Source organism: Rhododendron vialii, chromosome 8a (genome assembly GCF_030253575.1).
Source record: "Rhododendron vialii isolate Sample 1 chromosome 8a, ASM3025357v1".
Lineage (NCBI taxonomy): Eukaryota > Viridiplantae > Streptophyta > Magnoliopsida > Ericales > Ericaceae > Rhododendron > Rhododendron vialii.
The window spans coordinates 4,685,528-4,700,241 of NC_080564.1; the positions used below are offsets into that span (position 1 = coordinate 4,685,528).

Genomic DNA, 14,714 nt, shown 5'->3' on the forward strand with positions numbered 1-14,714 from the left:
GATTTCGCCGTCGCCAATTGAGTATAGTCTTCGCTTCTTCTTTCGGGGGTTTTAGACCACTTCCTCTTGGCTCAAGAACATTCTCTTAAGAGTAGAATTTATATGTCTTTGCTTGAATAATTATAGTCCTTAGCCCTCCAATGGGAGACACAATCATCAAAATAACTCCGAGTATAATGCAGACCTGAATACACATGAAACCAAATCAAACTAATTGAGCTTTAAACTTCAAAGCAGAGTAAGCAATACAAAAAGTGTTGTGGTTGCTCAGTCGTACCCAGTTAGCACACCAAGACGCGCTGAACTTCTTCGGTTTATAGATGGAAAGCCACATGATGCAAGGCAGCTGCAGAAGAGAAAAGGGGAAAGCAAAATAAAGACAGAATAAGCAAACATCGTATCATCTTTGCACGGGAACCATTCATCCTGCACAAACATTCCAATAACAAAGGAGACTCGAATAGTTTTCTTACAAAGTATGTGGTCGGGGCAAACGCAAATCCTCCAAAGAACGATAGAAGGCCGCTAAAGAAAGGGAAGGTCATGCCGATAAACATTGTGATTGCTGCAACCAAAGAAAGATAAAATTTATAAACTTCAATGACATTTTAACCTTGCCTTGAATAGAAAACTGAATTCTTGCATATGGCGCACTCACTTACCCACGTATATATTTCGTGTGATAAAGCGAAGATACCAGGTGGGCCTGAAATTCATTTTCTTCACGAGAACAGTTTCTATCATATCAAACACCGGCATTGCATAAATCTAATCAACAGAAGTAACCAAAAGTTAGGTCACCATGAGTGATCAACATGAAAAATTCATTTGATACAAAAGGAAGTGTTTGAATCATACCTGATAGCTTCCAATGACGTGAATAACAACAAACAAGTTGGCCATCGCAATAAGCCAGGTGGGTTTCTCCAGTGTGATTAGGATATTGTCGTCAACTTCATTCCCAAATATATAGTACCCGATTAGGGCTACAGGAAAGTAGCACAAGGCCACAACTATGTAGGCAACAATCACTCCCTTCCACATAGGGCCCTTGGAAGGCTTCTCAGGCGTGGAAGGGATTGTTGCTTGAATCTCTAAAACCACGTTGTGACCGGCATAGGCAAAGGCCACATCCCCCAAGGCACTAAAGAAGTTGAAAACTTTTCCAATTGTGGTAGTGGCTTTGTAGGAATAATCAACATTCGGTTGGACACCCTTATTAGCTGAAGCAGCCCAAGCAATAGTAGAGTAACTGTTAGGCAAAGTCAACATCAAACATGTTAGTACTTGGTATCGATACCGAAGACTCATCTTCAGATTTTGGATGTGTAGCGTCACAAGGCCAGAAAAAGGTAAGGGCAAACAAAGCAAGACAAAACAAAGTATAACCATTTTTCTTCTTTTTTTTGGATTAGGAAATACAACTAAATCTATGTTTGCCTTTTTCCCAGTTACCCGAAAAAAGGTAAATGTACCTTAAGGACATGACTGCAGCAGCCAAAGAGACACCAGAGATGGAGTTGAAGTTGGGAAGATGGGAAAGCACGAAATGGGCAGAGGCAAAGATCGCGATGAAGTAGGTAAGCTTGATGTCTTTGCAGTCATTGCACACCAACGCGTGGAATTTATGGAGTGATTTCCCTCCAGTCACCATGTAGACTATGTTCACACCCACTTCGACGACGAGTTGCTGTGGCACCACAATGTACAGACCGAGCTTCTCGCCAAACGCGTACTGTCCCAGCTCATGGTATCTGTCGAATCGCTTCCCAGGAACCATCTCATGCATCTCAACCATTTGCCACAATGTGTACAAAGTGACAACCCATGATATAACCAGCACAGCTACTCCAGGACCCCTGAAAAATCGAAAGCGAGATATTTGAGCCAAGGTTGGGGACTACATTCATTTATCAAAATTAAACTTTCCTAGGTTCATCCTTGACTACCCTGCAATAGTAGACATCAATTTTTCAAATAATAAGGACTTGAGTCCTGGCCTAAGGGATTGTGTATAAAATGGAATCGTTTGCAGGTAGTGCATACCATCCTAGCTCTGCCATGGCGTAAGGTAGACCCAAAACTCCAGCTCCAACCATGGCAGTGACATTGTGGAAAGCCGAGTACCACCATTTTGCGTTCCTTGAAGAAGTGATTGGAAGCCATTCGTCGATTGCCTTCTCTTTCGCTGTCCGTGAGTCAGCCTGTTAGGAAAGATAATACTCAACTTTTCAAAATGAAATCACCAGGAAAAATAGACATTTTTAGAGAGATAGCAAAAGATAATCAAGCTGCACAATACTAAAACAGTGTTCTGGTTGTCCATCCAGAGGCAACAGGGTATAAACTTCTGATGGTAAAATCATAAGACACAGATGAAAAGTTAAGAATTTTGGGATCGGACTAATACAGGATGTCTCGGGCCAACTTGCGCACACCTCAAACTAATCTCTACAGTCCCTCTCATAGCCATTTCACACGCTTACACATGGGGGTGAGGTGGCTTCAAGAGTTGTTAGTAAAAAGAATTGAACCTGACCTTACAAGTGCCAGGCCGAGATCACTTGGCCAACCCCTTGAGGTTACACGTCTGTGATTTCCTTGACATGTTAATTTGTATTCTAGTAATGAAATATATATATGCCATGGTAATTAATCTTAAAATGATGAGACTCAAACGTGCGTATCTCGCCAAGGAAGGAACCACCTTATTCACTAGGCCAATCCCTTTTTTTATTAGTACGAGTATCTTGCCAAGGAAGGAAGCGCCTTATTTACCAGGCCAATCCCTTTTTTTATTAATACGGGATCGAAATATTCAGGTAGGCTGAGGTTATACTTGGCAAATTTTTTATTGCAAAACTTTGTCAGTTTTGTCTCCCCCTTGAAGGATCTGAATTATACTTATTCTAGTTAATTTTGCCATCTGGCACCCCATGTCTTTGGGGATGACGAAAGCCTCTTGATAACCCACCAAAAAAGCAGAACAGAAGCCGAAGGGCTAATCGGGTTGGTTAATAGGTTCACTTTTCACACAATTGATCAGGTTCGATTACTGAGAATAGAGTGCAATAAAAGTATTTTTTTGTGAATTTTCTAGTTCCGACGTGGATGGTCTGTATTTAGATTTGGGAGGAAATTAATCGAGGTGCACGTACGCTGGCCCGAACGCCCATAGCCTTAAAAGAAAAAAAAGAAAAAGGAAGGCAGAACGACTTTCCTAGAAAAATCCGAGGTACATACTTTCAAATTGAGATTTGGTATCTAGCATCCCCCAGACTTTGGGGATGACAAAAGCCTAATTACTTTATCTTTTTGACTTTTGTGGAATGGCAAACTTTCTACAACTTGTCATTTTTTATGCTACCAATTGGGACCCCTATCAAGTACTGACCAACCAATTGGTTGCTGGACTGGAGATGGCAATTTTGATAACAATTGCTATGCCAAGAAATTGTGATTGGTCAGAGTCTAGTAAAGGGAACGGGGATGGTGCTGTGCAAGACGGTGCTGCACACCATCCGAGCCGTCCGTTTGGTGATCCAACGGTTCAAATTTCACCTCGGCATTGTGTAGCATCCGAGCCGTTCATTGTCGAGATGAAATCTAAACTATTGGATCGCCGAATTGACGGTGCACAACACCGTGCTGTAAAGTATTTGAAAATAATTTCGTTTCTAACGTAATCAAAACACTACGGGAGCGTAATACACTTTCGAAAATCTGAAACATTAAAAATACTTTAGCTCGGAAGATCTCTCTTTTCCTATGGCTATGGTTTATGTCAAAAAACATAGAACAAGGTTGCCAACCATGCAGTGACGTTGATTGAAACGCAAAATAAAGAGTGGTAAAATTTTGACTCCTAAACCAGAGACGTCAATGCCTTGGAATAATGGGAATCGCGGTGTCCACATACATATACTTGCTTGTGCCTAAGATTTCCTGATAAACACAGTTCTTGGTCACTATTGGACTCTTTAGCCCTCCCCGAAAACTACACACATAAACACGTATATATTTTATAATCGGGTGTCCGGCGTAACTTTGCGTACATCTTGACTAATTTGGATTTTGCATACATCTTGACTAATTTGGAAACCCATAAATCAACGGGTCGACAAATTTTCAGTGGCCTACAAATTTTCAATGGCCTGGAGAAGTTAATAGCACATGACAAGTTTCAAAACTTGAGCCCTTGGAGGGATCATAAATATATAGAGAGAGGGATTGGATGAACATCGTAATAACCGAACAAATTAAATCTTGTTAAACAGTTAAGGGAAAATCTGTTTTGAGAAGCCAAAATAGAGATTCATCCTAGTAGAGAAGGATTCTACACTATTTTCGATTAATTTATATACAAACTTAACTACCCAGGAAAACTGGCAATCAGAACAATCCTAGATTTCATGATAACATTAAGTAATGATCTATTGATCCCTGAATTAGGCTTAACATAATTTGCAGAAACAGAGAATTTTCACATCACATATCTGCATGTATCATCACGTTTTATGTACACAAAGAGAGAGAGAGAGAGAGAGAGAGAGAGAGAGAGACTTACATTGTTGGGGGTATAATTGGAATTAGCAGGACCCTGAGTTCCCATGGCTTATTAAAGAAGAGAACACCGATGAATATAAACAGGGGAAGACGAAAAGGGGAAAACAGAAAACCAAGGAAGAAACACCAGAGAGAGAGAGAGAGAGAGAGAGAGAGAGAGAGTTTTATTTTTAGGGGAGAAGAACACCACAGAGTTCTTGGAACTGAGAACGTATGGAACTGGGCTAGGAGTATATATACTATGTAACGAGATTTTCTGTCCCCGCGTACGTGTGGAGTCCAGAGGTTGAGCGAGACACTTTTATAGAGGGAGAGAGAGAGAGAAAGGAGGCGACGTTGTTGGATTTGACTAGGAAAGTGTTTTAGTATTAATTAATTACTGAGGGCAATTAATTAACCTTAAGCCGGGGATCCTCTATGAGGGTCAAACACCTCCTTTTGTGAATCTAATCTAATATTTCCCTCTTAATCCGGGAATACCGTTTCCGTGGCATATCGAATCACCATATATATGTATGTATATGGGAATCTGCAGATTAAAGTAGTTAATTTTTGATAATTACGTCTAATGCGTCGTCATTTATTTTGGAGTCAACAAAGCCGGGATGCAATGGATAATTATGAACAATTAATTAGCAAACTATAATTTCCAACTTTTTTCCTTTTATGAATTGGGTTTTTTTTCATAAATACTTAATTTCTCTCTCTCTCTCTCTCTCTCTCTCTCTCTCTCTCTCTCTCTCTCTCTCTCTCTCTCTCTCTCTCTCTCTCTCTCTCTGTTTGTGAATATTTAATAAGATATTCCAGAAGAATAACGTGTTATTACTATACTTCCTTATTGCGTGCACCTCCTCTAATTTTGGAGATCAGAATTTGTTGTTCTATACCGAAAGGCCCAATTAAAATCGAAGCAAAAACCTTTTATAGCCTAGGTGCCGTTTCGCTTTTTTTTTAAACATTCTTTTTCAAAAACAAAGTAATTTTAAGCTTAAATATAATGAAAATGAAAATAATTTTTAAATTTTTTTTTGCACCATTTAAAATATCTCAATGAGATTTATCAAACAATATCTATATATTTGTAGGAAATTATTTTGCGAAAACATGTGATTTTTTAGCTTGAAATTACTTTCATTTTCTAAAAGTTTATTTTTTAAGAAACCGAAACAGAGTAAGTTTATGAAGTTGATGATAGCATCTAAGAGCATCTGCAATGTAATAATTAAAACCAAAATGTTGTTAAAGTTAATTAACAATATTTGCTCAAAAAAGTGCTTATATTGTAATAACCAAACTTAGTAACCTATTAACAACTCATTAAATTTTGGCATTTGAATAATCAAAACTAACAATCTTTTGTCAATAATCAAATCTAATGGTCCCCACATTTTCTCAATCAATTACACCCATCAATAAACAAAACCTTCTCTCTCTCTCAAAAATATTTTCAAAAAATAAAATTTAAAAACTATTATTTTTAGAAACTTAAAAAAATTGTTTTCTTTTTGAAAAACAGTTTTTTTTTTTAAAATGTTTTTCACTAAACTGTTTTTTTTAATTATTATTTTTCAAAAAAACTATTCAAATTATTATCACAGTTTTTATTTTTTAGAATTTTGTCGTTTGAAAAGGTGATGTGGTAAGTTTTGGTTATCCAATTTTTATTATTACATTGTGGACCTCTACATTGCTCTTAGCAATGTCTTAAATGGATAACCAAAAGGTGATGTGACAACTTTTGGTTATCTAATTTTGATTATTACATTGTGAATGCTCTAAGAGATCTCAAAACGTAAGACCTGGAAAGGAACAACCGTCATATGTCTTAGTGTGTACTTAATTTTTGAATTAAAAATGGTGTATTATGAGAGAATGACCTGTCTCGTAAAACAGAAAATAAGTACTTCAAAAATAAGAATTTTAACGAAACTGGATCTTACCACCTCTTCTGACCTCGTGAATTCCTTGGGTTTAAAATAGATTCATTTCATACTCGTCAAGGGCCTGTTTGTTAAGGGAGAAGGAAGTGGGAGAAGGAAGCAAATGAGAGAATACGGGTGAAAAAAAGACCGAACAATCCCTCAAATATATATATATATATACTCCCTCCGTCCCTAATTAACTGTCCACTTTCACTTTTTCCAAATTTTTTAAAATGAGTTACTGTATATCTTTTAATTTATGCTATTTTTCATAATTTTCAAAATTTTGTCTAATAGAATCAATCGAGATCTATCAAATAAAATTCATATTGCATATAAAAAATATTATACTTTGGAAGATATAAATGATTTTTTAAAATGTCCGGAATAGTAACGTGGACAATTAATTAGGGACAGAGGGAGTAATTTTTTTTTATCCTTAATGCAATGATTTAATGAGGTGAACCAAATAATTTATGTTTTCTCACATTATCCATTCTTACCCATACACTCTTATTCACTCATATCAACTAGTATTATTTAAAAGAAATATAAGTTAATCCCCTCCTTAACTAATCTGCCTGTATTAACATCCACTTATTATCTACACGTCTTTCTTATCCACCCAAAACTTATCTGTTCGGCAAACGAGCCCTAGCAACATAAGGACACTACTAGCTTTGTTATAGGTGTTTGGTCTTTTTCAAAGTCGCGTTGATTTCTGTTGGTATTGTTACCATTGTTATTCAGAAATTAGGAAACACCATATTATTAAAGATACAATTGAAACAAACAATTAATACATGGGCTGACAGCTTATTAATACGCCTATTTTTCCCCCCACCTACAGATCACCAACTTTCAGTATTGATACAATTGACGTCATTAATATTCCAATTCAGGTCAATCCCCGATTCTCAAACGAGTCATTAACAATATAAAAATGCTATATACACACCTTTCGACCATAACTCCGAACACAACTATATCTGGAGCCGTTCGATACACATGAGTTCCGGAATTGTGCTTGAAAGGTAGTATGTTTGTAGACTTTCTGTAAACAATAATAATAATAATATCAACGCGAATAATGATAGGTATAATTACCATGTTAGTTGGTAAACTATAGTCAAAATTGGGTTGTTAAATTTGGGCCAACGTATGTGGTGTGAATCCATAAGTAAGCACTCTCAAAACTTTCCGGGGTGAATCATTGCACGTGCTGTAAATGTTTGGCTAAGAAAATACGAGAAAACAAATAAGTATTTGTTCAGTATAAAGTAGAACGGTCGAATCTCACGAAGGCCGAACATTTCAAATCTCGAGTTACTGAAGGGTTTGCCACTTCATAATTTCAATGACTCGATATTACTCGAGGTGCATGCGAAGCTGGTCCGGTTATCCCGTTATCAAAAATTTGAAAAAAATAGTACAATCATTGCACGTGCCCTGATGCACATTTATCAGCTCAACACGTCATGCCCAACTTCTTTGCCCAACTGGTATCTTAGATTGTGTGAACGTTACACGTTCGATGAGAGACATTTCAACGCAATTTTTCCAAAATTCAAAATTCGTGCTCTGATTTTAATTGCCGTGATACTTTTTGGATAACCTTTTTAATCCAGCATCACGTTGATTAATTCTGTATTGGGCCAATAAAGTCGTCCTATTTGTTTTGAGATGCTAGTAGATAGATATGTTGGGTACAAAATCTCCACATGTGATGTGTTGTCTGCCCAAATTCTTGGCTTCCAAAAAACGAACAAGTTAGGCTGAGTTTCTCTAACGGCTTTTCAATATTTTTTTTTTGTTTTGTCCTTATTTGAATTTTTTCCATATTTGTTAGTTTTGCTTTTCACTTTTTTGGTTGAGACTAATCGGAAAAATAAAAAATTATGACTTTTACCCAAATATTTTTTGAAATGTCCAAGATAAAGCCGACTTTTTGGGCTTTTTAGGCTTTATCTTGGATATTTTAAAAAACATTTGGGTAAAAATTATAATTTTTTATTTTTTTGATTTGTCTTGACGAGATGAATCAGAAAACCAAAAAAATGAGGTGCAAAATTAACAAACGTGAAAAAAATTTCAATAAGGACAAAATGCCAGCTTTTCACTAAAGCTAAGTGAAACGGGGCCTTAGTTTAGTGTAAATTTCACAGATCCTGAGATTTGTCTTAATATCAGATACTCCTTTCATGTATGATGAATAATTACAAACCTTCTGTGCTTTCAATATTTATCAGCGACATTGAAACAATAAAATTTCGACCAAACGTGTGATAAAATTGGTCAAAAACATCTTATTTTGAATTTGTAACTTTAACCACATAATCTTTTAAAATATTTTTGCGCTTACACTCTCGATCTTCAAACTGCACTTGCTCTCACGAATCTTAGTGGTTTGAGAGGTGCTTCAAACTGCTGAGAATCTTCCGAGTTTGTTCTACTGAAAGTTGAGTGTGGGACTCGCCACTATGTGGAAACTTGCCCCTATTTGGTGCGGCTGCAGTAATCAGCAACTTGTGCTACTAGTATACTAACTTTTATGCTCCGACTTTGACAAGGAATTTTTGGTTGTCGAGCAGGTACCACGTGGCAGTATGTATCAGTGATTTCAGCCATCTAAACGGGTTTTGGACAGTCCAGATTTATTTCCTTTCTCTCCCCTCACCCGACCACTCTCTCCTCTTTCTCTTTTTCTAAAATCCAAACCGTCTAAAATATATTTGGACGACTAGAAATACCAACAGAATACCATGTCTGTGGTACCCGCATGGTATCAAAAAACTTCTCGGACTTTAACACCCACCCACTCACCTCTCTCTCTCATAAGTTGATAATAGAGATTGACAGTACCGCGGGACTCATTTCGTGGAAGATTCAGAGTAGTTACAAAATTGAAGACTTGGACTTATATAAAGTGGTTCAAGTCAATGCTTTATGCCGTAACGCACATTGGTTTTATCTTTGAAATAATGTCGGCCAGACGTAAGCCCTCATGGCTAGCCGAAGTTGACCCGCGGCCTACTTTGGTTCATATGGTCCCCCTGGTTATTAGGGCCCAGCTCCAGCTTATGGCCTCCTGATTAGCTTAATTAATTAATTGCTTAAAGGTTTAATTGAAACTACATTGAAATATGAAATAATCAGATACCAAGATTTTTTTTTAATAAAATAAGCAAAAAAACCTACTTATATCAACCCATAAATAAATGCCAGTTGTTAACAAATAAAATCGATCTTAATTATTTGCTGCCTTGCTTATGAGTTAGGTTATCGAATGATAAGTTAACATCCTCGCATAAAATCATTTCTCGTGTGATTTTTCATATGGTGTAAATTGAACTCGCCAGGATTTAATTCTGACGATTTGAAACGTTCATTTCGCGGCCTCGATATGTACATTATCTATGCAAAAAAAATAAAATCAAAATGGGTTGGAAATTGATAATTAGCTAGTATGATTTTTGAACGAATCATTTTTGTTTTGAGAGAAATTTATTGTCAAAGTTCTAATCATCAATTCCTCATAAGACAAATATGATTCTAATAAGCACCAATTGATATTCGCTTGACTTGATTTCTTTTCTTTTATGAACGATTTACGTGTCGATGCTAAAAAAAGAAGAGGATCTTGATTTCAATGATATAGCGTTTCTCTTTTTTTTTTTGATAACTCACCTGTCCAAGCTAACTTTTGCGCATCTCAACCAATGCAATGGTATTATGTACAACTTTAAATTAGGCTGTTGTCCATTTTGTCCAACTAATTACGTAGTCTCATGTGAACAAATATAGACCCACAAGGCAGTGACTATGCGCTGCGGCACACCGTCTGTTTTGATTATTGTTTGCATTTTTTAAGCTTCAAACTTTTAGGACTGATTCATAAGTTTCAGTAGATCTGTCAGTAGACTGGATTGAATCTGATTATGATAGAATCCAAATCCGAAATTGCTTGCTTGAATCCGATCGGAATCCGAACTTCATGAATCTGATAGTAGTAAAATCCGAATCCGAAACTGTTTCAGTGTACAAAAAATCATTCCAATCTATAGCTAAAACGATCCCTGCCACACCTTGTTAAAATAAAATCCTAACACTCAATTAATTTATTCTCCTGAGTACTTTCTTGCATTTTTTTTATAAGATTTTTTTAGGGTACGTAAAAGGCCCAAATTTAATGGCATCTATTTATTGGAGTGATTATCCGGTGCTCCTGGACACTGCTTGACGGATCTTCTCCACCATACATTGACGTGGAAGTCACACACTTGGTGGTCAAACCCGCACCAATGCAAAAAATTTAGTATTATTTGTTTGCAACACGAATCAGTCGCAATCGACATTTTGAATGGTGAAACTGCATCGATATTTATACGGATTTGCTAATCAACTGCAAGTACTAGAGCTACCGTACGTAGTACGAAAACTGCATAATCGAAACCGCTAAGAGAATTTTCTATTCAACACCTCATCCAAGAAAATACCATGTGAAAAGCTCATTGAATTAACGATCTCAAGAGATTATTCAAAGGGACATGACGCTTCTGATCACAGTCCACTTAAGTGGACTGCACATTAATGCGGTTGCTACGTTTTGAGGCCTACTATTATTAACCGGATACGAACCAATATTTATTCAGAACACATTTATCTTCTAAACAAATGAGCTGAACAGAACACAGTACTGGATATCAAACTCGATCGTTTTGGAAAGATCAATAAATGTATTCTGAATATCAAGTATTGATTTCGTATCTCATCGTGTTTTTGACGAGTCTAGGAGATAAAACAATTTTAATCATTAAGATGAATTCCGAAACTGTACGGTGCAGTGTATTTAAGTGGACTATCGAGAGAAGCATGCATGTTCCTTGGTATTTTATTTCCACTGGTTCAAGAAGGAACATTTTTTTCTTCAAAATGGCCTTATCTGAATGGTACTGGAGTATTATGTCAAAAAAGATCTAGTAGAAAAAACTAACAGACTTTGAATTTAGTTGTCAGTTGTCACCGTCGTGGAAATTGGACTGTTGTGCTTGGAAATACCCTGATGATGGGTGCTTCAAGGAATTTCATTTGTTATTAGTTTGGGGATTAATGATCTTGTTCAAACCTGTGTTTGAAATTGTGTGCCTCGTGGAAACTCCTTTTAATGCTCTTTCTTTCGTAATCAAGCAAATGAGATCTTGTGGGTGTGAATGCATGTTTTACTTGGTCCAACCTTACATGCTAGTGTCATCATGATGCTAAAAACATGTAAGAATTATGGAGGAGGCTCTTTAGTTTTAAGCAAAGTTTTCGACCCTCGTTAGTGTGAACTCAGAATTTTGGAGGTTAGTATTCGATCAGGGCGTCTTGAGATCATCCGAGATTTGACGCAATATGTAGAGAAATAAATTTTAACCTTATCTTTAAAGCACATGCAATGTGCGACTGCTATTTGACTCGAGAAATTTATGTTGCTAGAAAGAAAAAAAAAATCAAGCTAATTGAACGAGAGATAAAAATGTAACATCATGGTTGCAACTATATTCTACAAAAAAAAATCGAGAAGAAAAACCACGAAAAACCATCAACTAATAATCCAAAGGAACTGGAGGTGTGAACTCGTGAGACTGATCCAAACGATTTTAACTTGCTCTGTGGGCTGCAATTTGGGTATTGTGTTTCTCTCACCTCTATGAGCCCGACTAGCCTAGGAGATTAGGATCCATGAGTTACTAAAAATTTAAGATGTTCTTCTTGGTAGGTCGGTCCTGTAGAATGCCCGATTCGAACCATTATGACGAGCCGCAATAAACCGAGGAAGTGAAAGTTCGGAGTGTTCTTGAAAGATGGAGGAAAGAGAGGAGACGAATCTCGATTGCCTCCGCTTGTCTTCCTCGTGCTAGAACAGCTACTCATGTTACTCATGTTTTGTGCGCTAAAAATCTGTCTGAGATCATTAGGTTTCGTAACAGCTCTATAAGCTCAAGTCATTCGAGGTCGGCTCGTGATTGATTCAACTAAAACATTAAATTTAAGCACACTTTAATGTTAAAAACAAAGGTATTAAAATTTGCTCGACTTATGGTTCTATTTGGAAGTTTCTCGTCCAGGAAAACAACCCAATTGTTTTACACGGCCCAATCTAATCAATAAGCTGGCCTTTGCCCAAGCCCAAAGGCCCAACTTCCAAGGCCCAAGACCTTCGACCCGAACCTCTTTCCACCTCACTTTCTTAGAGCCAGTTTGGAAATTATGTAGGGAAAATGACGGCCAATTATCAAAATACGTCCTGAGCCGTTTCGTTTTCCTATTTTCTTCTCACTTTCTTTTCAAACGAAACAACGGCAAGAAGTTTATTTTCAATTCTTCCATCTTTTTCCACAAGTTCCAAACTAATTAAAGTCTCATGAGAAGTTTATCTGTTTTTGAGAACTTCTCAAACAGCAATAAGTCTAGAAACACTCTTACCGATCACTCATCTCTCACATATATGCAGCCTATTAATTGTGGGGCCGACACATATGTAAGAAAAGACTGGTCGGTAAGAATGTTCGTTGCATTGTTGCTCAAACAAAACAATTACAATCTGCGAGTGTAGTGATTAAGAGAGCAAACGAATGACATTTTAGAGGATTTTGTGATTAAAATGTTCCAAACAGGGACCTAGGGTTTTGCCGACCCAATATCTTGGGGCAAATTTCACTGACCTCCCCTGAGGTTTCTGACACAGGCAGAGATCTCCCCTGAGGTTTCTGAAATATCACTAACCTCCCCTGCTTTTGCTGACAATACTAATATTGCCCCCTCCGTTACTTCTCCGTTATAAAAATTGACAGAAACTGCTGATGTGTGATGATATCAACGTTTTATACCAAATGTGATACCTTTTTTACGCTTCCTTCCCTTCTTTTTTTTCCTCCCACCTCACAATTAATGTCTTATTAAGGCCCCGTTACTACTAACAAAAATCACAAAAACTTAACGCATTTTACTAGAATCTCATTTCCATTAACAAAAAATACTAAAAACTTAACACATTTTACCAACTCAACAATTTTTTCACTCACATACCCAGCAAAATAAAATTCACTACCAAAAAATAACTTGACATTTCTCAAACAATTTATTTATTACCAGAAATACCTAACAATTTTTCAACTACAAATAAAAATCTGCAGATTTTTCACTACCGAAACAACCCCTAAGAACAAAATCTCTCTTTTTTCTACTCCAGAAAAGCTAAACTGCATCTCTCACCACCATATCTCTAATTCAATCAAATTTTGAGCTGACCCTTATGATTGAAAAGCTAAACTTCATACTCCACAAAATTTGATTGAATTAGAGATATACAGTGCATTGCTTAACCCATTTGCCACCCCATTTCCCTTAAAGTTTTGGGTTTTTTTAAATGATGTTTTTTTTCCTCTTTTTGGATTTGTATTAGATTCGATTAATCATCCTTCTTGGTGAGAGGAGTCTAAAAAATAATGTCATACCAAAAGCAAAAAAAAATTTATTGAGACGGAAAAAAAATCAAACAACTGGTATTGTTATTTTTTTTATTGTATTATATGAACTTTTTCAAATTTCAGTTCACACTTTTTGCACTTTTCTTATTCTTCTTGTTGAGACAGACCATTAATCATAAAAATTACGACGAAACCCTCAAAAAAAAAAAACAAAAAGTCAAAAAAATACCAAACAAAAAATTTAGGAAGAATGGTCCTACTGATGAACTTAATGAAGAAAACTGGCGTAGAAAAGATAATCATAATACTTCTACGGGCCACTATCTATCACTATTTTTTTTATTATGACCACCATTTTTATTACTTAGGAATCCAAGTTAGCTTACGCATATCTCGACTAATTTTGGGGGTCCAATCCCACTCGAAAGGTTCTGAACTTGTGATCTTGGGAAGGAGTAGTAAACCTCTAAGTCTCAAATCTTGCTTTGAAATCATTCAGATCAAAGCCCGTCAAATTCGAACACTGCTTTCAAAATTGAGATATGCTTCGATGAATTCCTGGTACTCCATCACTGATATCAAAGCTCAACATCACCAATTTTAACTTTATGGTATTCTATTTTGATTCCCAAACAGAAATGATGGGGACATCAATTTTTTTCAAAAACGGATTTCTCATGGACGAGTTGGTGTTTTTCTTTTTTTCGATCGGGTTAAAGGTGAGTCATAATGGTCAGCTCAAAATTTGATTGAA

At 36.5% G+C, this 14,714-nt stretch overlaps 1 protein-coding gene across 1 annotated transcript; it reads right to left on the reverse strand.

Moving 5' to 3' along the window:
- Window positions 1-45: 45 nt before the first annotated feature.
- LOC131336129 (lysine histidine transporter 1-like) lies at window positions 46-4,833 on the reverse strand. Its single transcript, XM_058371832.1, has 8 exons — window positions 4,568-4,833; window positions 2,047-2,204; window positions 1,476-1,859; window positions 859-1,252; window positions 663-768; window positions 474-565; window positions 278-346; window positions 46-184 (listed from the first exon to the last, which is right to left on the reverse strand). Exons 1-8 carry the CDS (start codon window positions 4,610-4,612, stop codon window positions 86-88), a joined length of 1,347 nt encoding a protein of 448 aa, XP_058227815.1. The 5' UTR covers window positions 4,613-4,833; the 3' UTR covers window positions 46-85.
- Window positions 4,834-14,714: the final 9,881 nt, after the last annotated feature.

Bases quoted from the DNA above. Each gene is read 5' to 3' on its own strand.
- LOC131336129 (XM_058371832.1), bottom strand. From the start codon at position 4,612: ATGGGAACTCAGGGTCCTGCTAATTCCAATTATACCCCCAACAAT. The intron at 1,253-1,475 runs GTACATTTACCT...TTTGCCTAACAG, and splicing joins GCTGCAGTCATGTCCTTAAG to TTACTCTACTATTGCTTGGG. The intron at 769-858 runs GTATGATTCAAA...TCTGTTGATTAG, and splicing joins ACGTCATTGGAAGCTATCAG to ATTTATGCAATGCCGGTGTT.